At 39.7% G+C, this 27,883-nt stretch overlaps 2 protein-coding genes and 1 non-coding gene across 9 annotated transcripts in view; 1 reads left to right on the forward strand and 2 right to left on the reverse strand.

Moving 5' to 3' along the window:
- LOC147328126 (nucleosome-remodeling factor subunit BPTF-like) overlaps positions 1-12,373 on the reverse strand; it is a 56,041-nt gene extending 43,668 nt beyond the window's left edge. For all 7 annotated transcript variants that reach the window (XM_086296290.1, XM_086296288.1, XM_086296292.1 and 4 more), the window contains exons 1-4: positions 11,563-12,373; positions 7,259-8,081; positions 900-951; positions 511-679 (exon numbers count right to left, since the gene is read on the reverse strand). In XM_086296290.1, coding sequence (XP_086152416.1) covers positions 511-679; positions 900-951; positions 7,259-8,081; positions 11,563-12,136 — 1,618 coding nt within the window. In that variant the 5' untranslated portion in view covers positions 12,137-12,373. The remainder of the gene's footprint in view (positions 1-510; positions 680-899; positions 952-7,258; positions 8,082-11,562) is intronic.
- Positions 12,374-13,398: 1,025 nt separating this feature from the next.
- On the forward strand, positions 13,399-13,480 carry trnas-aga (transfer RNA serine (anticodon AGA)). The gene has a single exon. It is a non-coding gene; the product is annotated as a tRNA-Ser (tRNA).
- Positions 13,481-13,865: 385 nt separating this feature from the next.
- nol11 (nucleolar protein 11) lies at positions 13,866-25,586 on the reverse strand. The gene is made up of 18 exons (XM_086296293.1): positions 25,403-25,586; positions 24,624-24,737; positions 23,957-24,013; positions 23,208-23,356; positions 23,044-23,101; positions 22,784-22,925; positions 22,057-22,263; positions 21,352-21,428; positions 20,767-20,890; positions 20,558-20,649; positions 20,127-20,192; positions 19,831-20,015; positions 19,460-19,585; positions 17,252-17,476; positions 16,983-17,061; positions 16,786-16,878; positions 14,509-14,616; positions 13,866-14,376 (listed from the first exon to the last, which is right to left on the reverse strand). Exons 1-18 carry the CDS (start codon positions 25,547-25,549, stop codon positions 14,263-14,265), a joined length of 2,163 nt encoding a protein of 720 aa, XP_086152419.1. The 5' UTR covers positions 25,550-25,586; the 3' UTR covers positions 13,866-14,262.
- Positions 25,587-27,883: the final 2,297 nt, after the last annotated feature.

Below are 27,883 nucleotides of genomic sequence, written 5' to 3' on the forward strand. Positions count from 1 at the left end.
GAAAAGATCATTATGAACCATGACTAATGCAAGACTAATCTAGCATATATTTTCCAGTGTATTATTCTTACCAACTTCCACTGCAGAGCAAACAAAATGCTATAATAAATGAGCTGATATGTGGTCAAACGCTCTTAATTTTCAGACACACAAAACGCCCTGAAACAAACAAAAGACACTGGGAGATACTCTATAGGCAGAAAGAAAGGGATAAGGAGAGAGAGAAGCTCAAGTGCTGGACATGCTCCAGACTGGGACCAGCGTAACGTTACATAATAGCTGAGTTGATTCCTATGGCCAAGCCATCTATGACTGGGTGGCATTCATGAGTACTGGCGAGAACGCAGGCAGGAATGAGGAAAGAGAGGCAGGAAGAGAAAGGGGAAAAAATTACTTTGAGTTTAAAAGAGATCATTCTCCTTTCAAGCATGATTAAACTCAGCAACAGAGAGTATCTGAGACTGTCAGAGCCTATTTTATGAGGAGGAGAAAAAATGATAATCTCTTTACCATTTGCAGCAGTGAGGAAACATTTGTTGCTGCCACGGGCCTTGTTGGTTAGGTCCTCGGTGATGTCCATATGCGTGTGCACTTCGTCCCTTATTTCCTGAAGGGCTGCATACAGGTCAGCCTCCCAATACTCCTTATCCAAGCTATCTATCAGCTCAGCTAGCTGCACCTGAGAGAGATGTTCAGGGAGCATTCAGTAAATGATCACTCCACTTCATGAGCTCAAAGTTATGACAGGCTTACTGCCAAAAAAAAGAAAAGAAGAGGGAATGCCTGGAAGCATTTCATTAGAAAGAAGGTTTATAATAAAAGAGATGATCCAAAATGATTAAATGTGATTTGGTGAAGAGCCTACAACAGAGGCAACAAGAAAAGATGGGGCACATTACCTTGGTGCTGTAGTACCAGATGGCTTTGTCCTCCAGCTCACCATCCTCTTCACTGTAGGGGAGACATGGGAAATTAGATAAAAAAAGAAAGAATTAAGGGGAAGAAGGAAGAGTTGCTGGCAGACATGCTCTAAATAATACAGACTCTGCTGTCTGTATTCCTTTGTTGGACTTTATGTGATTTAATTTGGCTTGTGTTTTTCCTTGTCAGGAGATTTATTCTTTTCATTTTATTTTTCATATCGAACTGTACAAGGTCCCTGAAGAGTGTGGTTACGCTTCCATTTCCTCAGATCCATAAAACAGGCTGTGCAAAACATGCAAAGTGACATACAGCGTTTGCAGCGCGGCATGATATATTATGTCGCAAACGACCGCTGGTGGTGACCACAGTGTGAGTTGGCACACCCAACGCTGCGGCTCTATTGTAGCTCTGCATTTAGAAAGATAACTTGAGGACCTGACTGCAGCTTTGGCTCATTCAGACAAATGTAGCTATGATTGTGACGCTAGCTTTCACAGTAGAGGACGGAGGCTTTCTGTCATGGGCCACCTTATCTCGTCAGTGATGTTCAGAGTAATTATATAACTTTCAACATAAAATAAATAAATACCATCGCTGTCAAAACTTTACTAACTGTGTGAACTAAGCAAAAACATAATTGGCTGTGAAGTTTTTCGTAACTTTGAAGAGTGAAGACAACATGAGAGATTAAAACTAGCAGCGAGCAGACCGACATCCTGAAAGGAGAATCAAAAGAGCAGAGATATGCATCGCCGCTTCCAGTCACACCTTTCAGAGTGCAAAGCAGGATGCAGTTTTAAGTTAAAGTGACATGCTTTGTATCCAGGCAACCACACGCACAGCCAATCATGTCCACCTAAGTCTTTGGAGAGAACTGTGATTTAAACCAAGGATTAGAATTTTTACCTGGATTCTGGAAATGATCTTTGCACAGTGGCCCTCTTGTTAGGTTGCACATGTCCCTGCCACTGTGGTTTGAATATTAAACTTAAGGTAGTAACACATTAATGGGTGTCAAGACATGTTTTTGGTTCTTATCTGCATTTACTGAACTCTTTAAATCTTTAAATTCTTTAAATTAAATCTCGTATACCTATATATAAAACTCGTATACCTATATATAAAATTCTGGAAGCCCATTTGATATACATTAGATTAGGGCTGTGTCATATTGTATTGCCTGTGGTAAAAAATAGTCTAAACTTTTTACATACATGATATAAAACTGTCACATTAAGATATCACCGATATAGATGCCCTGTGTTCACGCTTTTTACATACATGATATAAAACTGTCACATCAAGATATCACCGATATAGATGCCCTGTGTTCACGCTCCCCCGTGCACACAACAAGGAGACAAACCCAGACGTGTTTGACAGCGAGCGCCTCGTGTCCACATCTGATGGCAACTGAATAAAAAGGGGGCCAACTTCATTATCCTCCAACAAAGCTTTGCAAAATTTGCAAATTAGAAACATCAAACTCAAGAAACACACCATCAAGTAGAACCAGGCTACAAAGGCACGCAAGAAGGAGATATTAGCAGCTGGTAATGAGGGACCCAAAAGTAAACAAATGACTCAACCAAGTGTTGCTGGAGCACTCACTAGTTGCGCTCCATGTGACAGGACGAGCAAACGGTAGATGGAAACTACTGATGCGGTTACGCGGTGGAAAAGCAGCTGATTAAAGAGCTAGACACAAATTACAGCATCCCGAATAGAAAATATCCTTCACATTCAATGTTATTATGTGACAAAAACAATAGAGGCTGATGAAAACTTTAATTATTAAGTATTAAAAGGTATAAAACGCCACCTAAGCTACTTTTGCACTAACATTTGATTTCTGCTGTGTCACTGCCATTGCCATATAATGCTGCTGCTAGCATCATGTGGCAATAGCTTCACACTTTGAATTAGGTAGCAGTCATCAATGACAGAAGCTCATTGGAAAATACGTATAGAAAATACCCTCATTTTTTGGCCCTGATAAGTGCTGCTGAATGCAAGCTGCAATCACTGATTAAACACTGTTCAGTTTTTTGTCTATATTATCAGAAATTTCCTTGAAATACTGTGATGTACAAACACATATTAATGCATATTAATATTTGAGCTACAGTACATGTACTAGAGTATCACAGCTGGCTTAGGCCTCACAGGTCTCTTAGCAACAACTTTCTCAATAACAAGTGATTACAGAGATTACATGTTTTGTATGGAAATTTTGTACTTTAATATTTTTCCCCAAAGGCAGAGCCCATGTTTTTTTGCTTCAAGTACATCTTTGACATGATATGACAGTGCTTATCTGTTCATTTTAAATAAAAGGTTTATAAATCCTTTTGCTTTCTCTAAATCTTAAAAAACAAAACTGGAAATATCTTAATCTTTACATGACAATGGAACAACTTCACTTCACATGGACACTTGACTTCATTTTGCAGCAGCTACAGAGTTCCTGCCAAGGGAATGTGAAGCCTCAGGCCATGTAACAGTAGTGTCTATTCAGCATCCCTCCAGGCCATCTGTGCGCACAAAACTGTATTTCCCCCCATTGCACATACACAGCTTGTGCACTTCTTGTAAGTGAACAGAGCTTTTAAAAGGTAGTCCAAAGACTGGTTGCTCAGCACCTGCTGTTGGCTGATTTGATGATCAGGGTGGAGCAGAGGAAGCAAAAAAAGTGAAATGTAGCAATGACAAACCTCAGGCCACCTAAACTCCTAAATCTCCTTTTGTTTAGGTCATTCACGCTCCTTTATGATTTATGTTGCACACTGTCTGCTGCTGCTGATCCAGCGGGTGCACATACACACCATCTGTGGCTGCTCAATACTAATATCAGTTGCTAGCATATGGGACCAATACTGCTGATAGTAAGGTTATGTTAAAACTATAATGGAGATGTAGCCTGGTTTAATAAAAAGCCGGTCTATTCCAACATGCAGATATGTACTCATATGCATGAAACCAAGTTATGATACAGTAGGGCTGTTCGATATAACGATATATATTGGATGACGATATAAAAAACATCTATCGTTTCATTTTACGCTATCGTTTGTTACGTGGTGTCGCAAAATAAACTGTTTACGGCAATATTTTTTCATTGTTCTGATGGTCACTGTAGTGGCTATATTAATTTCTTAAAGTTCTCTCTTTCTCTTATATTTAATATAACCACACTACGGACGGACAAGCGCATGTTTTTATGCTTTGTTGTTAGCAACAACGCGTTTCCGCTTGTTTATTTTCCACATAAAACTTTCACAATAAAGCTCAAAGATCCTGTTGAGACTTTTCAAAATAAACTGAATCACGTGAAAGAGTATGCAGAGTATTTACGGATGAGAAGCAAAAAAGAGCCGTCAGGTGCTAAAAAATAAACCTTAAACTCAAACGTTAGAACAGGCTTTTCCCCGCAGCACGCCGTGTAATAAATACTCACAAAGAAGGCCGTTACAACTTATGACTAAAAATTTATTGTTTCATGCACGGTTAAAACACTCGACTCCAGGTACACGACGCCCAGCTGGAAACTGACTATGCTTGGCTGTGCTTTTTGGATGTTTCAACCTGAATGTTAATATCAAAGGCATTTGACCAGGACTCATAACCGTGACACTGATCTGGGCTGAACTGAGTGGGAACAAAGCCTGGTTGTAACCTGAAGACCTTTTTAAAATTTCCAGATTATTTCCAGGTTCAGACATGTTATTTGCTGTTAACTCTGTCTGAAAAAGGTTACATGTTTTATTACTGATAAAGCACATATGTTTGTCCTCATATTAGCTCATTAGAGCTCTTGAAAAAGACAAACAAAGAATTTCAATCGTGTCACGTTTGGTGGGTCATTAGTGAACTTTCCAGTAGGGCTGGGCCATACCATACCGTTCACGGTAATAATGTTGGGCAACGATAAGAAAATGAAATACTGCCATAGAATATGGGTAAAACGCGCATGCACAGTGCCTTTGTTTACATCTGCGCGAACGCAGATCGTTGAATGAAACAGATAAACCAGAACTGGTTTGTAAAAATGCTGCAACCTCAGTGGTGTGGAACTGGTTTAGCTTTCCTCCGTCAGATACACAACAAAGCACTATTTTTGGTAGAGCATGCTGGTGGGCCATCGTTATTACCGTGTTTTTTGGAAAATGCGGCACACTTAAAATCAATTCTTTGATTTTCTGAAAACCGACAGTGCCCCTTATAATCCCGTGTGCCTTATGTGTCTTAGGTCATATCGCCCTGCTCAACTTTCCAGTACCGGTAATCTAGATAATCTACTAATGTATTCGCCACCCTTTCATATGGCAATCAGTGTTATCATGGCTGCTTTAATCGCAGTTGGGAAAAGTTGCTAATCTACTTTGCCTGTAGTTGCTACAAGTTTCTTTGACATTTTATGCTCTCTGGTTGACGTGTTCCTGCTTACTTCTTCCTCTGTGGCTCCTTAAGGGCACCTGAGCATCATTGTTTTGACACAGGTGCTGCCTGTGGGCAAGTAATCAACAGTTATGTTAATGCTAGCCAACTTAGCCACCTAACATGCCAGTATGTCCTATTGATATGAAGACATTGCCATAAAAATAAAAATTACCCATTAGATCCTCGGTTTCGTGGATGCCAGAAGTGCATGAAAACTCTTGTGTTCTGTCTTGCAGCCGACCACAGAAGATGTAATGTGCTCTACCAAGTCATTAAAAAATGGGGCCTAAGAGGAAGCGCCTTGTTTCTGTGTGTGAGTTGTGCTAAACTAGATGCAAAGTGAGGCACTGTGCAAATGGAGCACATAATCACATAGATAACTCACTGAAGAAAACACTGGACTGCAATACGAGCCATTTCAAAAGCAGGGTCTTCTGTAGGAAAGACTAACCTCTTTTGATCTGACTTTTTGTAGTTTTAGTTTCTACAATGATTTTGCAAAGACACAAAAGAAAGTTATAGCACCCTTAACCAAAGGGGAAAAAGGGTAAAAAGCATTATATGAGCACTTCAATTTATTGCACATGACATTTATAAAAAAAAAAAAAAAAAGTTATAGAGAAGCTTCTGGTATTTCATTGCTCAGACTGTCCTGCAATTATAAATTTAGATTATAAAGTTTTCATTGATTCAAAGAAAATGTCCGTGTACTTTGGTTTAGTACTGATTGCAATGAGCGGTGGGGGTATTTCTCAATTGGAAAAGCTGTAAAACTTAGAGAGTTAAAAGTTCAAAATCTATGCACTTCTTCACATTTTCTAAAGCTGTCCACTGGACCGCATTGGAGTCTTTGCTGGGCCGATTAGGGCCCCCGGGCCTTATGTTTGACACCCCGATCTAGAGTTTGTGAATGATTCTGTGGTTATGCTATACTCTCAGCCATGCTCAGGAATAAACTTGTGACAATATTCTGTTTTTAAATCAGCCGAGTTAAGTGCATGTTGAATATAGTGCAGGTCTTTTTTTTTTTAAAGATTAACACCTACAGGCTGGAACAAAGATGATGTCAATCACTGATGCCAATCTGTTCATAAGTGGCTGTGATTAACCAAACAGACCCCAAAACACGACATAGTAGTTAGAGTACATATCGTACTAAGAAGAAAAACTGTACAGAAAGCACATTAAGGGATTAATGGGCATATTGTGCTTCCCTGTGATGTTCTTTATAAGTCTATGTGCATATGGTTTGTGACACTCATCAACACTCCCACTTTGATACGACACCAAGTTGGAGACTCTGCCTTAGAGTGGATTAAAGTGCTTTAAAGAACACTAGTCGAACAAACAAATGCTCTTTCGTTGAGATAAACCACAAACGTCTGGCACCTGTGTCTTTGTTTTGTATTAGTAGTTTACAGTATGATTCATATCTCAGGTTTTGAGCCACGGTTTCAGCTCAGATCAGTTTTTTGAGAGGTTTATTAAAAAAAAGAAAATGTTAAAAAGGTATTTTATGGAAAGCCTGATTATTAGGTCATTATTGGACCATGAAAAAAATTAATAAACTCTATTACTCTGATGTTTTTTCTGAAAAATTACCGATTTCACCAGAACAGCACGCTTTGACTAAGCGATAGAGTTTGCTTGACTCTAGATAGGTATTACAGTATAAGAAAATGGAAATCGTGATTTCGGTCTCAGTTTCGCAATGTATGAACCCCCCTCAGAAGAAATGTCAAACTGTGTCAAAACTGCTGTGTCTTTTGGAAACTTTGAGAAATAACTAAAGAAATAAATCTCATATTATCAACGTACATCAGCTTACAAAATGAAGCCACGTGTCACTGTTCAATCCTGTGCAACAGCATAACATGAAACAATGTGAACTTACACGATAACGCGGCGATTCAAAAACCAGTATTTACGGTGGTGTCGGTCGTAGCCAATCGGTAGTTGACGAATAAATGGTCTGCTCTTCTGCACTTCTGGGATGCTGTCCGCCACACCGGGTACCTTGTGTGCCACACACACCTCGCACTGCCACTCGTCCTCTGGTACTTCCTGCAGTGGCGGCTTGACACACTCCAGATGGTATACAGCTGAACATGTCTCACAGCACAGCAGGTCACCAAGGCGATGGCACACCCTGCAGTGGTCGTCGTACGCTACCACCCCCTCTGACATAAGCTCCTCTCGGGCAATGTTGGTTGCCAGGAACTGGTCCACCAAAAACTGAAGAACTTTAATTTTGCTATCCAATGGTCCGTAAGGGTAATCCTCATTTTCCTGGAAAGGTAAAATGTGCCGGTACTCTGGGTCACTCTCACAGTACGCCCGCACCACCTCCGGCCAAGTCATACCATCCACAAAATACAGAGTGGAGTTAACGGAGTCCTTCACGTCAGTGGGACCAAATGTGGTGTTAGAAGTGTCCTCTTCTCTGAGAATAGCTTTGAGCAAGGAGACGTGGGTCTCTGCCAACAGCGTGCATTGCTCTTGGCTGGCCAAAGCTGCACAGAAATCCTCAAAACGGAACGGAGAGAGCCGTAAAACTGTGCCAAAGTTGCGGAGCACCTCGTAGACGGCAGACGCGTTGAGGAGCTGTGAGGTAGGAACAAGGAGGTCCTCAGAGGACTTGGGAAGCTCCAAGGAAGGAATGTCCTTTGCCTCATGAATAGGTGACCGTGGTTGCAGTGTCCGAGTCTTTTTCCGGCCTATGCAAGAAAAAAAAGGGGAAAAAAGTCAGGAGAGATGAGAGATGTGGTGAAAAAGCCAAAATCACAAAAAAAACATTACAAACACGACACCAAACTGTAACGAGTTACACTGTATGCAGTTTACCGTTAGTCATTACATCCTTATACCTTAATGTAGCAACACCCTTAAGGTCTTATTGACTTTGCTCTGTAATTTTGCAAGAATAAACTGTCTGCAGTAACACAGCCACAGAGAGATGCCCTTGGCAAACCCAGAGCAATCTGTGGAGATTCCTTCTTATAATTTCCGCTACAGGAGAACCCACAAGAAGCATCTTTTAAGTGCTATGAGTGCAACTGGCGAGCTCCAAGCCCAATAATCTCCTGTAATAAAAAAAACGGATGCAATAACACAACAGTAATAGAACTTTGCACCCTCCCCTTACAAATAGAAACAGGAGATGTGAGGAATTTTGAGGAATCACAAGCTAGTATGGATGTGAGCTGGGCTATTTGTAACCAAGTGTGAAGAGCTGGGGAAGTGATCTTAAAGGCTGACAAAAATATCCTTGTCTTAGGATAAACACACTAAATGCTCCAAGTTGATTTATAAGCCTGCTTTTGTTACTGTTGAGGAAATGTGTGCAGGTGTTGCAGCATAAGCTGCATGTACTAAACCTGGGTATTCATTCTGGACAATCTCTGCCTACAGACCCATCTGAAAGAATAACTAAATAAACATGACACTGTGTAAAATGTAAGAAAAAGCAGGATGTAGGATTTAAACATATTTTTAAAAATCTATATTTGTTTGAATGTAGCACTAATACAAAAATATATAGCTGACAATGTGTATTTCTTCTTTATCATTTTAAAAATATACTCGTTTAAAATTTTAAGCCTGCATTTCAACAAAGTCGGCACACGGGACCGTTTCTCAAAGGATTGTATCACCTCTTCTTTTAACGGCATGTGGTGAGTGTTTGGGGAACTGGGGAGACAGACTGTTGTAGTTTTGGAAGCCAAATACTTTTCCACTTTGCTGCATATACATAAGAGTTAAGCTGTTCCTTTGTTGCTTTTTTCATCTCATAAAGCTCCTCTTATTTGGTGACAGACCCAGACTGTAGGCAGGTTTTTCAGCACTGCCTTCTAGTAATAGATAGATAGATAGATGACAGACAAAGGCACAGAAGGATGGTTGGATGGATGGATGAACATTTGCATTGCGCACTAATAACAAACTTGATAATTCCCCAATTCTTTAGTCATGATTTCCTATGAAGAAATTCAGATTTTGACAGATCAAACCCGTTTTCCACTTCACCTCACTCTTAAATGACTTCAGGTCAGGATCTTGTTATTGAGGGTTGGTTTTTTTTCCTTCTTTACATAGTAGAGTTTTAACTTTTGGGCTCCAGTGACAAACTATGTTCAAGATCACACTGATGTTCACAAGTGTTTCTGAGACCATTCAATCATTTCTACACTAAAATCATCTCTTTTTTTGGTTTCTTTAAAAATGCATTTCGCCGTCATGGCCACTCCTATTGCTTTTTGGCCTCATCCACGGCATACAGAGATTTCACCAGATTCCTCGAGTATTTGAATTTAATTATGCACAAATTCTTTACTATTTTGTCCATACAGTCTTGCAGAGTGCTCAAACCCTCCCTATATTTGATCAAGACTCAGTCTCCTGGGGATGCTTTATAGCCACCCATGTTACAAACATTAACATCATTAGTTGTGAGATGTTCTACAAACTCCTTTTTCCTCCAGGCATTTTCCAGTCTTTCTTTGCCCCAACTTCCGCCTTTCAAACACGTGATTAAAAAGTATGATATGATTTTTTAAGACTATTTTTTATATGTAGGCTTTAAATTATTTGTAAGTCATTGTTTTTATCCCACTGGATGTATTAAATATGTATAATCAGTGTAGTATTACTTTAAGTACACTGTTTTTATAACATTTGCATTACATGAATACACAATAGTGCGTGCAGATCTCACAGGCTCTTAAGTTTGACATGAGGTTTTCTTTCAAAACCCAAATAAATAACTCGATTATCAGCATTGCCTGTCATACTGTACAATTGGTGTAAGTGTGCTAGTCACTTTTTAGCAGCTGTATGTATGGTTGGCCTGATATTGTACTGTGGTTTAGAGGTGATGGGTAAACAGAGACTACAGCAATAAAACAATTAAATGGTCCAATAACGGCAGGCAGGAGGTTTAACTGAGCATCAAACACAGGGATTGAGTCCACAAATGGTGGACTGGCATATGCAATGTGTTTGAATTTACAATATGTGTCAGCCAGTGGACTGAATGATGCTTGTCTGTTGCTATTAGTCCTTCGAAAGCACATTCAGGGTAGGGACACAATGCTGCCATGTTCACACATCTATAGCAAAAGTAAACAGATTAATAGAAAGTCGAAAATTATGGGTGTATCCTTTGAAAAATGAATCCTGACCACTGCAGACAAAAGTGGAAAAAATATTTATATGTAAAAGAATAAAATCCAAATTCTATTATTTCTTTTCAGAGATCTGCATAAGCACAAGCTTGTGCTGTTGGACATACTGGAATGCACTCCTGAGTCCTCCTAATCCTATCTAGAATTACTTCCAGTAGTTGGCATACTGTTTCTAATGCATTGCATTGCATTACAGGAGTGTCAACTAATTTTTGCGCGCACAACTTTATTAAAGTGATCATTAAGTGGAAAAGAGATGAATTCAAAGCCCTTAATTGATAAACATGAGTGGTTACTATGGTAACGTCGACTACGTAATGAGCTGCTGTTTGCAACAAGTGAAAGAAAGAGCGGTTCTCTTCAAAACAAACGCCTGTCAAACTCATTTGGCAGCAATATGAACGAAAATATGTCTTGTGCAAATGCCCTGTAAAAAGCCTGAGTAAGGTCTACCGACTGTGCATAAAAATCTTTAAACTGCTCTTTTACTACGAACACTTACTGCACTTCACGTGGAAAAAGCACAACAATGCCCGATAAATCCGCTACAAACTGGAGACAATATTTACAAAACACGTGTTTGGCTACAGCGTCTCTCTTTGTACAAAGTTTCATTAATACGCACACATTTTTGGGGAAAAGGTGAATGAATGAATATAAAGTAACAAACGCTTTTCGTGCATCCTATTTCTCGGTGCGTATGAAAAGAAATCCAAGGCAGCGCGCGTGGTAATACCGTGCACGAGAGCACGAACAAAAAAATTTATTAATTACAAATTAATAACAGAAATGTGCTGATCCTTCAAAAGTCAAAAGCACGAGAGCCGGTTAAAGCGTGGAGCAGATTTGCAAACCAGCGATCAGGAGCACGGGGTAAACAAAGGCCCGTTTCTGAGTGCAAGCTCCATTTTGAACAATGCGGCTTGGTTTCTGTACTGAGCTAAAAATATAATGCACACTTTAAGTACTGCAAAACCCGGTTTCCTAAAGTGCGTGCACCTGCAAACGAACTTACCTGGGGTGCTCCCGAGTGTGCTGTGGCTTCTAAAACTACTCTCGGTACAGTAGCTGGCATCATCATCATCTGGTAGTTCCTCCACATAGTCAGAGTCGTTTCCCAAGGCCTCCTCTTCTTCAAGATCCGACGAAGGGTTGTCGTTCAGGAGTTCATCTTCGTCTGATCTGTAGCTTAAATTATCATCCTCCTCGTCGCTGTTGTCGTCGTAGACCACCTTGGTTTGAGGCCGCCTCACTCCGCCTCTACTGCCGCGGCCGCCTCTAGACCCCCTGCCTCTACCTCTGCCTCCTCTGCCCCGCGATGCAGCGGTAGCGGCGGTGGTGGAGGCTCCAACTTTCCTGCGGCCCCGGGACGAATGAAAGTTCTCTCGACCGGAGATTTCTGTATCTACCTCCACAGAGCCAGTGCCACAAACACCCCCACTTGCACCCCGTCCCCGACCCCTTCCTCTGCCCCTTCCCCGTCCACGCATCCCTCTACTCCTGCCGCCTCGAGAGCCACGGACTGGCCCGGGTGAACCTTCCCGCATCACTGCTGCTTGTTTGGGCGGCCTTCCTCTTCTCCCTCTCATTGTGGGAGAGAGTATCTTCTGTTCCGCTTCAATCTCGCTGCTTGAACGAGCGACGCACACCGGAGAAAAACGGGGAAGAAAAGGCCAACAGATCTGGCGACGGTTCCAGATAGGTCCCCACCAACCCCCAGTCTCTATTTGTGAGCGGAAAGCTCAAACTGAATGGCCGGTGTCCCGCTCTGGGTCGCCTGCAGACGCCATTTTTCTTCACCACTCTCCCTCCGTTGAAAACACAGCAGGCCCCAAAACTGCGTCAAGCTAAAACTCAGGTTAACAGTGGCTCAAAGCAGACGTAGAGCGCTAGCTCCTTCAAAATAAAAGCAACTAAAAGCAAAAAATTAAAACACTGACTATATACCCAGTTGAACAGAGCAGAGCAGCCGTTTAAAATGCAGAATATTATTTTTAATGCCACAGTGGGAGGCCATACATTTAAAAAAAGAGATTTAAGCGATTTCGCCTTAAGGACGTCGCTGTAGCATACACGGAAGTGATAGCGTCATTCTCGAACTTGATCTTAGCAGGCCTGAGTCTATTCGAGATCACGTGACTCACTATTCCACAATAGACGAAATTGCCGTGCTAGTTCATAAAATTGGTTATCCATGCAAAAGCTGTCCGTCAATAGTACTTTATTAGTGTTTGGTGCTTCTGTTGTGTGGTTTTAATCTCAGGTGGGTTGAGTGCACTCAGTAAAACATAATAATTCATTTTCGGCCCTGTCGCCATCGTCGTCACTGCAAAGCGAGGCGAGAAGATAATGCGTCCGACATTAAGCTCTTGTACATGGACACAAATATGCGCTCATTAAAGTTAATACCACACACCAATCACTTTGAAAATACCACGAATGTGTGAGAGCAGCTGCAATTTATTTAAGATACGAATGTATATTATATAACTTTAAAATCGTTACGCATTGTTTGCCAGTGTAGTCAGTTAACTTAAAAAGTAGTAGTGCTTATTAGCCTTTAAAGTATGTACAGTATGTACAGCGTAATAGTTGTAACTTGTTACCCTCTGGGTTGACTTTACAACTTGTATAGGTTAACTTGATTTTTTAATCTTTTCTGTCCGTTTTTTCTGTCACTTTGGATTGCTAATTCACCAGCAGACGGAACATAACCTTACCGCAGAACGGCTAAACATACAGAAAAGTGTCTTTTTTACCTCATATTATCCTGTAATACAAAACTCAACTAGGCAATAGCTATGTGGTTGTGTAGTGTGATATTGGTTCTAATAGACATGTGTGAGTAACGGTTGTCGTGGCCGAGTGGTTAAGGCGATGGACTAGAAATCCATTGGGGTCTCCCCGCGCAGGTTCGAATCCTGCCGACAACGAATCGTTCTTTTCTTTCACCACGAAGATAAGTTTGCGTTGATTATTGGCGGGAAATAATGGAAACACCAATCGATTGCCCTCATCTAGATTTATTCATCTTTACTTTTTAGCACCACATTCATTGATGGAAGAAAACTACAATTCAACTGGAGTTTCACTCAAAATCTTGCTAAATGCTCACCCTCAGTAACAGCCATAAGTTTTCTTTTCACCTACTTCCACATACAGTACATTATATATATTTATATATTTTAGTACACTTAATGAAAGTGATATTTTAATCTTAGTCAAAATGAACACTACAAACTTTTAAACCTAAAACTTTAATTAAGCTGATATCTGACAGCAGCTTTTAATAAAAATAAAGACAAATGAATTCACATGTGTTCATCATCGTTTTTAATATTAAACATAAAAGGTTTTCACAACAGTTTTCAGCTGTGTAATGACACATACAAAAATAAGTCATCAACTCTCACAGTTCTAAAGGCAAAGCCCCAATATTAACATTACAATCTCACACCATACTGTTGCATGAGGTGGCTTCTGCATTAAACTTTTACAAAACCAGAAATTAAGCGAATTGTCAAATATTTTGACGACTTAAACAAGTTAAAACATGGTTAAAAGAGAGCCGCAACTTTTTCAAGGCCTACACATCTGGATAGCAAACGTCTGTGGCAAAAAAAAAGCACTCAAGAATAATAACCGTGAAATCATTTTATCTAAAAGGTTGGAAGAAGATGGTGTTATGAATGATTAAAATTATTTTGTACACATTCTAAAACAGCTCAATGATTTCAATGGAGTACTGTCCGATGCTCTCCTTCGCCTTCATTTTACGGAGTTCTTGAAGGCTTCCCTCAATTTTTCCAAGCTCAGAAACCAGTCTCACCTGAGGATACAAGAAAGCATTTTTTAAAATAAGCTTGCAGTAATAAGCACAATGCTGACACACAAAATAGGTATTATTAAAATTAACATGCAGCTGATTACTGAGCAGATAAAAGGAATAACTGTTTGTTACCTGAGATTTAACAAATCTGTGGAGGTTCAGCAGCAAGCCTTTAGCTTCTGGAGTCATTACTAGCACCGTAAAATGAGCATCCAACAGCAAACACACCCAATCCATGATCTACAATCAAACAAAGCAACGCACAGTGAGCATTTCTTTTTCTTCTTTTCTTGTTTTGCTCCAACAGGAAAACCAGATTTTTTGCATTCAATAATTTGTGTACAACAATTTTGTGCCAAACTCCAGTAAAGTATTTTTATTATTCAGGCATAAATAATTACAAGCGCAATAAAAATCGTGCGTCTCCAGTGATTGCATTTCTTTTAATCTCTCTTGTAAATGTTTACACTGCGTGTATGTGCCGTGGGAGAACTAACCCACACCCAGGTGAAAATAGGTCCACAGCATCCATACAGGAAAATCTGTCAGCATGGTTGATAAAATGTTTTTTCTGTCACTTAATATTTCTTGGCGTACAGATAATAGCTGCACTGACACAGCTGCAAGGAACCCTGGCATTATTGTTTTTTATGTGTTGAGTTCTAATAAAATGCAGTCTGAGCTTCATCTAAGTCGTATTTATAAGCAACCTCAATCTGACTAAACCAATAACAGTCAATTTTTTCACATCTTTATTCAACAAATGAAATAATCATCCACACTACAGGTTGGAAAACCTAACTGAACCTCTGTGCTAAAGATTTCTTTAAAAACTATGTAAAGGGTGGTTGGTGGGAACAATACCTTTATCACAACAACTTTTACAGGGCCTTGGGAAGAAGCTTTAGAGAAACATTAGGAGTGAGGCATAAATAATTTCCAAAGATGTGAGTCTAAGTACTAACAGTTGCTCTCAGTGACACATTTATAGGAAAATTATTACATTTATTATGATTTTTAATCATTTCCCTTTGAGGTCTGGACTACAGGCTGGTAAAAACAAAGGTTATTCACAGGCATTTAGAGGCTCCTGGGTTTCTTAAGTAGAGGAGAAAATGCCAAAGACCCTGAACAACTCTACACCATCACCTGTTTCACCCATCAACAGAGGGAATACACAGATTTCATGCAATCCAGTTCATCTTTTTAAACTCAAAGTATCACTATTTAAATTATTCAGACAAGCTGATTTGTCAAAGCTGTTGCACCAATATTTAAGGTGCGCTGACGGATTCACTCATGCAAGAAAATATCTGACCTCTTTCATTTTTTTAAAATTTTTTTATAGTCCACAGATGGAGACAAGTAGATGGAGATAAGACTGGAGAGACAGCTGTCTTTATAAACCCTAAATATAATTGTGGGATTATAGTTGACCGACATATTGAAATCTGCCACCATTAGAATTGCTATTTCTCAACGGCAACACCAAGGCTCAATTCACTTCTATACTTCAACAACTACGGTGCAGTCCATTTATAGAACATGAGTTTGTGGTAGAAATTTTCAACTGCAATGCCCCCTCCAGTCGGAGCAGCCCCACCAACCCCAAATCAAGACGGCAGTGGTGCAAGCAAAAGAAATTGTAAAACTGTGTGCTAACCAACTAAACAAATTGTATTTTTTCTTGCGTTTACAACTAGGCTGTTTGAATGCTCTCGTGTCATGAGTGGCATCACTCCTAGCTTCGACATCCGAGGCAAATGAGCCAGGAGAAATATTCTCCAAATGCTGCGGGTTAGATTGTGATAATGTTTGAGGCTGATCTCATTGCAGGTTTGCTCACATTTCCCACTTAAATCAATAACACAAAAATTTCCCCCCCAACTGACTCACAAAAGAGTACTTATTTTTCCATTCTGCCCATTACTGCTTAGATTTAATTTAATCAACCAATCGTGCTTCTTTTAAAGAATGGATCATACCAAGCAATGGGTCAACACCTCGTCATTAAGATACAACTTTTAGCCCCTTAAGCCAAGACAAAGATGTCTAATCACACAATTAAATGAAGAAATAAAGTTTGGAAAGTTTCACAAATGCCAGCTAGACATTTGTGGGATGGCCTGAAAGGTGCTTTTCATTTAAATCGGCCCTAAAAGTACTGATGAACTGAAATGATTTTGTGGGCAGGAACGATCCAAATTCCCTCCTCGTGCTTGTGCTGTAAAGTGCTCCATGAAACACCTCCTTCCAATGGAGGTTCCACAAATTGCTAAATTCAACAGTTTGGTAAGCAATTTTTAGAGTGCACTGAGTGCTTACATCAAGTGTTCAATAAACTGTAACTTGGAAGACTGCATGTAAAGCAAAGCCATCCTAATTGCTTATTTGGACACAGATACAAACCTGACTCAGACTTGGTGATCTAAATCCCTCCATCTGTGGGAAAGCATCCTGGGAATATTTTAGGTATAGAAATTGCAGGTACTGGAGGAAAAGCTGGTTGGAAGAAAAAGAAAATGGCAAATATCAGAGTTGTTTGGGATTAAAGCACTGTCTAGTTTTTTTTAGAGAAGTGGAATAATTTGATAGCAGTTACTTACCATGACATGTTGAGAGGAAAGATCTTTTAGGTGTGGGAGGAGAAAGGTGTCACTGTACGGTGTCTGCAAGATCTCATTTCTATGCAGCTCCAGTTAAGACCCAATACTTTTAGATTTTCATGCATTTTTACATTTAAATTATTACACAACCACTTTGCAAAACTGCAGCTTAACTAACAACAAAGACTGTCGGATATTTAAGCTGAATGCAAGAAGCTGTGAGGACAACAGAACAGAATGGTGACGATGTCTGAGTGCTGGGAGGATACATTAGAACAGCCTTGTGTAATCCCACTGGACAACTGAGTTGTGAAGGAGCTGAGGCCTTCTTCTTCACGTCTTCAGCTCTGGTCTGACGGTCATTGACGACTGACGAAGTGGGGCTAAAACCATTCTGCAAGCCAGCCTCTGCACGATCTCTCGTGATTAGGTTTTCCATAAACTCGACGCTGTCAGGCTCCAGGCTCACCTTCTCTGCATCAACATCTGGTATACTGCATGAAACAGAACAAAAACAACTTGCATTAATAGAACATAATGCTATGTCAGGCCACGAATCAGATTATTAAAGGGAACCTATAATCCCAATTCCCATCTCTAAGTTTAGATTCTCGTACTCCACTAGGGTAGCTATGCATGATTCACAGTTCATAATAATCATTTATCTTATGCTTAACCGCAGCGTTCTGAAATGAGACATTTTAACTCCTTGCCCTTTGAGGCTACTTTCTTCAGACTCATTGCATCTCACAAGCAGGCTTGAATGTCAGGTGGGTGGAGTTTCTCTGCTTTTAGTGAGAGGTGTGTGGCTGAGATGGCCATGTTAAAGTCACCTGCATTTGAGATACACTCACCAGCCACTTCCATACATCTAAACAGCCAATCACTTGGCAGCTGCTCACTGTATTTAGGCAAACATACATGGTCAAGAAGACTTGCTAAAGTTCAAATGAAGCAGGTCATCAGGTCAGAATGAGGAAATCATAGCTTTGCTGTTATACACAATGCCGTTTGGATTTTTTTAATGCATTTATTACTTCACTATAAGATGGATTCTAGGGCTGGGCCATATCATAACATTCAGGGTAATACCAGTATAATGTTGGGCAACGATAAGAAAATGAAATATCGCGATAGAATATGGGTAAAACGCGCATGCGCAGTGCCTTTGTTTTCATACGTACATGGCGGAAAAAGCATGGCGGTGATGGAGAATGAGAAGGGCGAACGCAGATCGTTGAATGAAACAGATGAACCAGAACTGGTTTGTAAAAAATGCTGCAACTTCAGTGGTGTGGAACTGGTTTAGCTTTCGTCCATCAGACACACAACAAAGCACTATTTTTGGTAGCGCATGCTAGCGAGCAGGTCGTTATTACCGTGTTTTTTGGAAAATACGGCACACTTCAAATCAATCCTTTGATTTTTCTGAAAATCGACAGTGCCCCTTATAATCCCGTGGGGCTTATGTATCAATTCTGGTTGTGTTTACTGACCTCGAAACGATTTTATGTCGTACACGGCGCTTGAAAATCTGTCAGATGTTTTAGTACGACTTTGCTAAGCTACGAACCTGCACCGCTTGATGGATTGTTGGAGCATTACGGCTACCGTAGGCAGGAGCCTCGCGGAGTGATACGTACTGTGCTTCAACATAATATTACAGTGTTGTGTGTGCGTAACCTCTTTTAAGTTTTGTGGATATTATACATGGTTATGCTGAGGATATGTCGGCCAATTTCCACTGGAAATGCCTTTTGGTTAAACTGTCAGCAAGGAATTTGCATTTGCACTGTTGAATTTTTATATAACTTCATAAAAAACAGCTGCTTCTTTAAGTGAAAATACATTGATGGGTTTTTTGCACTAATAAAGTTGTGGAGTTGTAAAGTGTTTTGTCTAGTGTCAATTATATCGTCAGTTATATCGTTGTTGCAAAATTTTCAAATGTATATCGTGATAAATATTTTTGGTCATATCGCCCTGTGCTAATGGATTCTATGGCAAAAAGCTCAAACCATCTCAAATTGGTTTCTTTAACATGATAGTGAGTTTACTGTACTCCAATGGGCTCCACAGTAACCACAGCTCAACCCAACAGAACACCTTTGGCATGTAGAGAGACAGGATGGATGTACAGCCAACAAATCTGCAGCAACTATGTGATCCTCTTATGCCAATACGGACATTTCCAGGACCTTTTTGAATCTGCGCCACAAAGAATTACGTAAGGCAGTTCTGAAGGCAAAAGGGGATTCCTGGTACTACTTTGGTATACTTAACAGTGTCTCCAGTGAGTGTATATGTGGCAGAGATAAGGACAAACATGGAAGTCCACTTTAAAATACTACTGCAACTGTATGCATACCAAAAGTAAGAATACCGTTAGCATGCAAAGGACACTGGCAGATCACTTACTGTCCATAAACTGGAATTTGTACATAAGTTGTTGCACAGTTAAAAACAGCCTGTCTTACCTGATGAATGCCTTCAGGCAGGCACAGGTAACAGCTTCAGGAATGTCAGGGAAGAACTGCAAGCAGAGCTGACACAGGAAGTAATCCTTCTTCTCAAGGGCCAGAAGCACAAGGTCAGGACACACACTGTTGAATGCAATGACGGCACATAGTTATATTCAATTGCTCACTCGTTGAATATTTCCATCTGTATGCAAGAAAACAGTTTGGGGTTTCCTTCATGTTTCCCACATTAGAGTACAAACCTATTTTATGGTACCTTATTAAAAATGTAAACTACATTAAAAGAATATAAAATAAATTCTACACACTAAAAGAGTTTTGAGAGTCAATATTTTTTCCATCTACCTTATCTCACTTGCCATACATACCTGTGGCAAAGGCACCGAGTGTGAACCAGCTGTGCCAGCGTGCTAGAAGAGTAGAAGGCTGGATCGGCAAGACTCCGGGACACGAGGGTTAATGCAAGCTGTCCCACTGAGGGCTGCAGGTCCTGGAACTCTGCCCTGGTCAGGAACCCCTCCACCTCTTTCTGGATCTCTTCCACTGGTGCTGTCTAAGAGGGAAAATAAATATATTTTTTAAATTCAGAATTGTTTGGTATAATTCTGTTGCGCTGAAGCATACAGAACGAAAGCTGTGTCATAAAAATAAGTCACGTTTTTACCTTGATGAGCTCTAATACTTGGTCAGTTGTTAAATTAGTTGTTGACTGGGACTTACGGGTCGTTCTCTGTATGGAAAAACAGAAGAATCAAATTAAGGATCTACCACACAACACTGGTGTCTCACAGATAAGTTTAATAAATAAATATTACTATATTTTTTCAGTAGTTCGTAATATTTCTTCTTACTATTTAGAGTACCTTATTTCAGTAATTCCAAATGTTATGCAACATTATTTTTTCTTTTAATGTCATTAGAGATTTAAACAGAACGACAAAGAAACATGTTTCCCATTATCATATTATATAACTCTTTTATATAAAGGTTTTACAAACAGGAACAATGTTAAGGCTTCTGCCATAAGCCGTTCGTCTCTGCAAGAGTGTGGACAATGACAAACTCACAGTTCGCAAAAACACTTATCCAACTTACCGTCCTCCTCGTTTCTGCAGATTTTGAGGGCTGAGCTTTTTCACCGTGAAGAATGTTATTCCAAGACGGCACAGAATTCGGAGTCTTCGACTCTGTGGTTAAAAAACAAACAAAAGAGTATTGAGTGAACACAATTTCTCATGTAAAAATGGGAATCAGAGATATAATTTTGAGTCGAGCGAGAGTATAACATGTTTGATTCAGCTCACCTTCAGTCTTTGTATGTTTTAATTTTCCCAGGGCAGAGGCAAGAGAAGATTTGGGGCACTCGAAGGGTATAATGGAGAGGGTTTTCCCATGTGGAATAAATACCTTGTTGGAATAACTCCAAAGCTATATGAGAGACAATAAAATCAACATAAAGATGATGCAGACATAGTTCAAAACTGTTGCTACATATTTGTGTCTAATACACTGGTTTTAAGATTGTAAACTGCTATAAAGTTGTGAGAAGGGACAGTGAGCCCCGTCACAGTGGAGTGCAGACACAGTGCTCTACCAAAGTCATACAGTCCTCCATCAGCACCCAGCAGCTGGAAGGACAGGGAACCTTGGCCCACACTTAATAACAATGAAGCCTGAGCACGTGTGATTGCTGTCGTGTGAGTATGAAGTAATCAGTCACTTTTAAAGATTAGGCTTTACTATTGTGAATGATGACTTAGCACTAATGTAAGTCACAATTTCTGAGTAGCATTATTGCTTTAAAATTTATTGCTTCATCCTAGTCAAAAACCAGGACAGTTAAATAAATAAACAAACTTTATATTCTGTTTGGGTCAATGCATTCCTACCTGTCCGTAGATCTTTCCAGCCATCTCTTTTCCAGCCTGAAGCGTCTGAAAGTTGGTATTCCAGATGCAAAGAAAGTCTAAAATAACACAGGCAGAGAGACATTCAGGAACTACAGACACCCAGATCAGATACTTCATTTTTGATCTGACAGATATCTTTTAGGCCAGAAAGCTAGCATGTTAACCAAGCATTCATTTCAGTTCTAATAACTTCAACCTGCAAAACCACTTCAGCTTCAGAACTTTTCTTTAGCCACTGAATAAAATCCAGACACTAGAAACCACATTTAGGCCAGCTAACCCATTATTTACTATATTTAATTACTTAAAAACAAAGGGCAAAACAACATAGCATCAAGTGATAGCTGTTTACACCGCTATTACTATTATTTGTGATCTTGGCAAAAAGAGAAGAAATAACTAGCTAAGACTAAACAAGCAGAGTTGAGTTTTACGTTTTTTTAACTGATTAACTAAGACATAAAAGACAAGCAGGTAGGAAAATAACAGCTCTACATTTCATCAGTATGATAACTGTGCTACTAAAAAATAAAGCCGCTGTTTCCATGCCAACTCCCTACAAGGGCTTACTGAAAGCCTTGATATATAAAAGACTAATTTCAAGAGGATTTGCCATGCACAGTATGGTACTTGTAGAGGAGTTAAAGATCTTTATTTTAGATATTGTAATTTAACAGCATTTACCTTTACCACCTCCAGCAGAGGGATGTGGAACCCCAACAACAGCTACATGGGCTTCATCCAGAGCCATGGCCGACGCTGCCTCCAGCTGGCCATCACCAACAGGAAGACCCAGCAGCAGGCTACGGGGCAGGGGTAAGGCCTGGACCCCCTCTTCAGTCCCGAGGCCCCGCACGGAGAGCACACTCTGGTACACGTGACCATTAGGGTCTAAATGTGAGAGAAATGTTTAAACATTAGCAATACTACATACTGCATACCTCACCAACTGTGTGTTTGTGTAATTTAGCTTCATACATGTAGAGTGCACCACTTATTTACATCAGATTATCAAACTGTGAGCAATTGGAGAAGAGTGCATTCACAACTAACTGAAGTGAGAGAGCAAAGGGGATCTTATTCACAGTAGTGGACCTTCACTACACGTCTTATTTTAAACTGCTAATCCTTCAAAAGTGTCCCAAATCAGCTCAGCAGTACTGTTCAGAGGAGGGGGACTAGGGGCCTTTTGAGTACAAGTTTAAACTTAGTTACTTAAGGGATGTCATTTTTTTTAAAGTCACATTTTTATAATTGTTGATGACCCTGATGAAGGAACACAGCTGTACGTTTTTACACTCCCACCCCCTGTAACTGGCTTACAGTGCCAGTAATTATCTTTTCCAAATTCCATAGCATATGGCCTCAAGCACCAACATTCAAAATGTTCTGACAGGAAAGTGTGGCTTACAGAGATAAAGGAGGCAGATGTGCTTATCCCTGTAAGTGGCAGAGAAGCTCAGCGGGGAGAGACCAGGTTCTTCTCTCTCAAGCCGGTACCTCTGTACAGAGTTAGGGTTCAGTCTCTGCAAGTAGAGAAAATGCTCTCCTTTCTGCGGGGAGACAGTGACAGTCATGTTGGGCAAAAGCAAGGACATTAGCTGTGTTGCAAAAGCAATGAGCACTTAAAACTAAATCCACTTGAAACTTTTAGCCCATCAAGTATTTTACCTGTTCAGTTGTGATGATGATAAACTGCTGGGTCTCTGCCACTATGATGGTGCTCCACCTGCAGAGAAAAAAAAAAAAAAGGGGGGGGGGTTAAAAGTTAACATGTTGCACTCAAGTACAGCTCTAGAATAAGGTCAACATAAAGTTTGCCAAATGACATCGACCTGATGGCTTCTTCTTGAGCTAGCACCTCCTCTATGGGCTGCTGCGGAGCAGCAAGGAGAGAGTCCAGCAGTCTCACAGCTCCTCTCTGAAACAAGACCACAGGCTCCCCTCCATGTGTACAGTGAACCTTCCAGACATCTGAAGAAACCTGGAGAAAAAGCACACGGAAAAGGCAGAAGTGTTCACGTCTGTCAATAACACACTAGTTAATTCATTATTTTCAGGTTAATTGCTCTAAATACCACTGAGAATTTTAGGAGCAATGTGCAATTTAACATCATCAGCAGGTCTACAGTGGTTCTTATGTGTTTTGTTGCTCTCTCCAAGTCTTAAGTACATCAGACAGGCTCATACTGTCAATCTTTTTAAATCTTATCTTAAAACGCATTTTTATTTACTGGCTTTTAATACAGCATGAGAGTTGTTTGTTAATTCATATTTGGTGTTTGCTTTTAATACTCTAAGTTGTTTTATTATGCACGTTGTATTCTTGTACAGCACTTTGGTCAACGCTCCTGTTGTAATTAAATGTGCTATATAAAATAATTAAACTATTAAAACCAGTCTTGCTGTGGAGACGGTGAGCAGTGGACTCTACAACAATCTGTACTAAAATATTTACACCAGTGGAGAGGAGATACCCTTAGAGCTGGGATTGTGTGTTTTGTTGTAGTCTTCATTTCTGTTCTTGGTGGTAGAAGCGGGGTGGCTGTCTACTGTCTACATCAATGTATATGTTCGGACTTACTGTTGCTTTGAAGGCTTTGTCCAATAGTATGTCATCTTCCTTCCAAATTCTTATCACCTTAAAGAAACAACATCAAAAACATTACAACATGAAAATTTATTCTGAAAACGCAGATCACTGGAGACATCTTTGAACTGATCTCATATACGAAATACAGATACTGCCTATTGAAAGAGGGATGCACATATATGTTGGCCGATAGACTTTTTTTTGACTGATACTGGCCCTTCACAAAATAAAATAGTGTTTACCTATTGTGCCTATAGTGACTGATTCTGCTCCCAAGTCGATTTTATAGTAACTAAATGGTTGTTCTTGATAATATCCACCCCTTTTCATCATAGTACACCTAACTGTCAATGGCTGCTTTAGCAGGATAACGCCCCATGTCACAAAGCTGAAATCATCTATAACTGGTTTCTTAAACATTACAGTAAGTTTACTGTACCCAGTGGGCCACACAGTCACCTGATCTCAATCTAATAAAGCACCTTTTGACTGTCATGTTTATACAGACCAAAACCTCTGAGTAATGTTTTCAGCACATTGTCGAAGAATTAAAGTAGTGCTGAAGGCTAAAAAGTCTCCAACTTTGTATTAGTAAGATGTACCTAATAAAAGTGTCCAGTGAGACACTGCAGCAACCAAAGCAGTCACCAAAGCCTACCTTGTTGTCTGTTACTGCCACATATTCGTTGGTTTGTGAGTTGAAGACTGCCGGGCACGTCAGTTTTTGTCCTTGTTTCACTGTCCAGCTCCCCAGCGGCTTCTGGTCTGACACCTTTCAGGCCATAAAACAAAGGGATAATTAATAAAGAGGTGATGTTTCACATAGCTTCTATTTAGCCATACACACGCAGTGCAGAGTTATGTAAAGACTGTTTGCTACAACCACATCTTTTACCGCTGTGAACGGATCTCAAAAGACTTGATAAAGATCTGATAGACAGTTTACCTTATTCAGGACACACACAGCAGTAACTTTAGCTATTTTAACTACACTGTAATGCGTTTAGCTTATCCAAACAACGAGGCTTGACACGCTCATTCACGTTGGAGAAAACGAGGATAAGACATGCAGCCTTATTGTCAAGCCGTTTTTATCGCATGCAAAACAACGAGTTAGCCGCTGAAGCTGCCCCCCCCCCCAGAGAAGTCACATTTTAAAGGTATACACGACTTGTGATGTCTGTAGCTAACTTTAGCAAACATTTGACTGTCATATTCGAATAGCAAGTTTACAAAACCAATGTAAAACATTTACTGCCGAGTTTCACTTAAAAGACACATAATAAGATATAAGACAGCTTTAAATGCATGTTCGGTTTCGTCTAACGCTCTGGTTCCAACGCTGCTGGCCAGAAAACCGGAGGATGCTAACACGAGTCGCACTGATCAGCTGGCCCAGGTTAGGGGAGCCTCCTGAAAGCTAATTTTAAACGTTACCTTGTACAGAGTCACTGATCTGGTTGAATCCGTGACCACGACATGATCGCGATCTCTCTCCTCTTCGATCCCTTGAATGCCTGAACTTGACAGATTTTGATCTGGAACAAGCCCACACAACGTGTATCCTTCATACAGCGCTGCCATGCTGGACGAGAAGAACTCGTTGGATCTCGCGAGAATACAGATGAACTGACGCACCGGATCCACGAGACTTCTGTCACTGCGGCGGGATCTTGTTTTGCGCCCCCCCCCCCCCAAGAAAAAAAAAGAAAGAAATAAGAAAAAACGAAAAACTTAATTTTTTTTAAAGTTTTGAGACATTTGAAAACACTTTTAATATTTTTTTTTACCCAATGATTAATTTTAGATATATAGAACTTATTGGATGAGGCTTTATTTTGAACACGTTACGATAATACAAAAACTAAACAAGGAAAACGGTAATTAAAGAAGTAGAAAGAAGTCCTCATCCTACTCCTCACCAGTCATCACCTTTCTATGTCATGTCATATCACGAATTTGTGTATGTGCTTGTATATAAACACGTGCACACATATTTTGCAACGTTGATAATATTACAATACAATACAATACAACTTTATTTATATTGCACATTTAAAACCGAAGGTACACCAAAGTGATTCAGAACAAGGTTAAAAACAACAGATATAAGACCATAACAGAGTACAAATAAGCTAACAAATGAGAAACGCTGGTTAAACAAAAATGCACATAAAATAAGAAATAAAACATCAGAGCATAATTTAGAAGATAAAATCACCGAGTATTCAGAAATATAAGGTGGGGGTATTGATACAGTGGTACATCAAGAGAAGATAAATAACGTAGGGATAAAATATAGGGAATCTGCACTAACTAACCAAAAACGCTCGGTCAAACAGGTAAGTTTTTAACTGTGATTTAAATAAATGGATGGAACCAGAGGTGCGAATAGAAGCAGGAAGATTGTTCCAGAGGCTAGGCGCTGCAGAGCAAAAGCATGGTCACCTCTGGTATTTAGCCGGGATCTAAGCTGCACTAAGAGTAATTGTCCTGATTGGGGATATATGGACTAAAGAGTTCAATGAGGTAGCACGGCGCAGTATTGTTCATGATTTTAAAGGTAAGCAACAGAATTTTAAACTCAATGCCGTGTTTGACAGGGAGCCAATGCCAATGATAGTGAACATTCATAAGTATTGTGCCAAACCCCTGTACAGTGAAATCGACAGGAGAGAATCTGAATATGTTTTGCTTCTTATGTATATGTAACAGAGTCATAAATAACATTGTTATAATTACACAAAATGTGTTCTAAACCCCCAAACTTCTCCTTTTATACCTGACTTTTAGGACCTCCAAGCCTGTAGTTGTGTTCATTATCAGTTAGAGCCCCTCCTCATTCTTTTCTTCTTCTTTGGTGCAATACTATAAATACAGTGTACCCCTTTTGCCTCTCCCCTTTTTCTACAATTCCCCTGTGGGAGAGGTGGGTGTCATTTCTTTCCAGCACCTTAAAGCACACATAATTCATATTTAACCACCCTGATGTTTATGATTGCGATTTTAATTCAGTTATTGTCATTATTGAGCCTGTTTTTGTAAGATGTTATAAGTGTGTAGTATGTGTGTGTCATAAATGTGTTTTAAGCGCCATAAATGATAGCATGAATATGTATTCCTTGCTAGCTTGGGAGCTGTGGTGGGTTGAGCTAATCCTCTTCCCCACTGTCTGTATTTGGTCGTAGGAGCTGGAGTGGGCAAATTATTTACTTGGAGGTCTTTCTTTCTTTTACCTTTTTTATCAGGTATGTCAGATTTCATGTTGTTTTTGTTTTATCTTATGTCAAATATGTTACGTGTAAATGCATATTTTATGTTTAATGTAAAAATAAATGCCACGCCCCTTTTTCTACAATTCCCCTGTGGGAGAGGAGCTGGAGTGGGCAAATTATTTACTTGGAGGTCTTTCTTTCTTTTACCTTTTTTATCAGACACAACGCAGAATCACACCGGTTACATATATTCTTATGTATATATTTTATTGCTATTTTCATCCTGTTTAATCAATTATCACTCTCTGAACCAAGAACTGAAACATTCCTGACTTGCATTGCAATTGCACACACCTGCTGCTATATATATATTTTTAGTATTCTTTTAGCACTATTTATATTATTATATTACTATTTATTATCTTATTGTTAGGGCTGTTTTTGTTTTTGTTGTGCATCTGCACCTTATTGTTGTCAATGCCTACGCATTTTTTTGGGACAGTGTGAAACGTAATTTCAATTCCTTTGTATGGCAAGTACATTTGAAGAAATTGACAAATAAAAGTATTCTATTCTATTCTATTCTATTCTATTCTATTATTATCACATCAAGAAATGTATTTTTATTAAATGTATCAATTTCCACACCATCTATGTGCACTTGTACATCATTCTTACCGAATAACAAATTTTAGTTTTATGT

Source organism: Aulonocara sp. 'chitande type north' Nkhata Bay, linkage group LG6 (assembly GCF_057382095.1).
Source record: "Aulonocara sp. 'chitande type north' Nkhata Bay isolate Kocher_YH1m ecotype deep benthic linkage group LG6, A_spYH_male_GT1.1, whole genome shotgun sequence".
NCBI classification, from domain to species: domain Eukaryota; kingdom Metazoa; phylum Chordata; class Actinopteri; order Cichliformes; family Cichlidae; genus Aulonocara; species Aulonocara sp. 'chitande type north' Nkhata Bay.

What these genes read in the sequence shown, in the direction of transcription:
- nol11 (XM_086296293.1), bottom strand. Translation starts at nt 25,549, where the DNA reads ATGGCAGCGCTGTATGAAGGATACACGTTGTGTGGGCTTGTTCCAGAT. An exon ending in TCATCATCACAACTGAACAG is followed by an intron (nt 22,926 to 23,043) that starts GTAAAATACTTG and finishes GTCTCCCCGCAG; the next exon opens with AAAGGAGAGCATTTTCTCTA. An exon ending in CTCTGCTGGAGGTGGTAAAG is followed by an intron (nt 21,429 to 22,056) that starts GTAAATGCTGTT and finishes GTGTTATTTTAG; the next exon opens with ACTTTCTTTGCATCTGGAAT.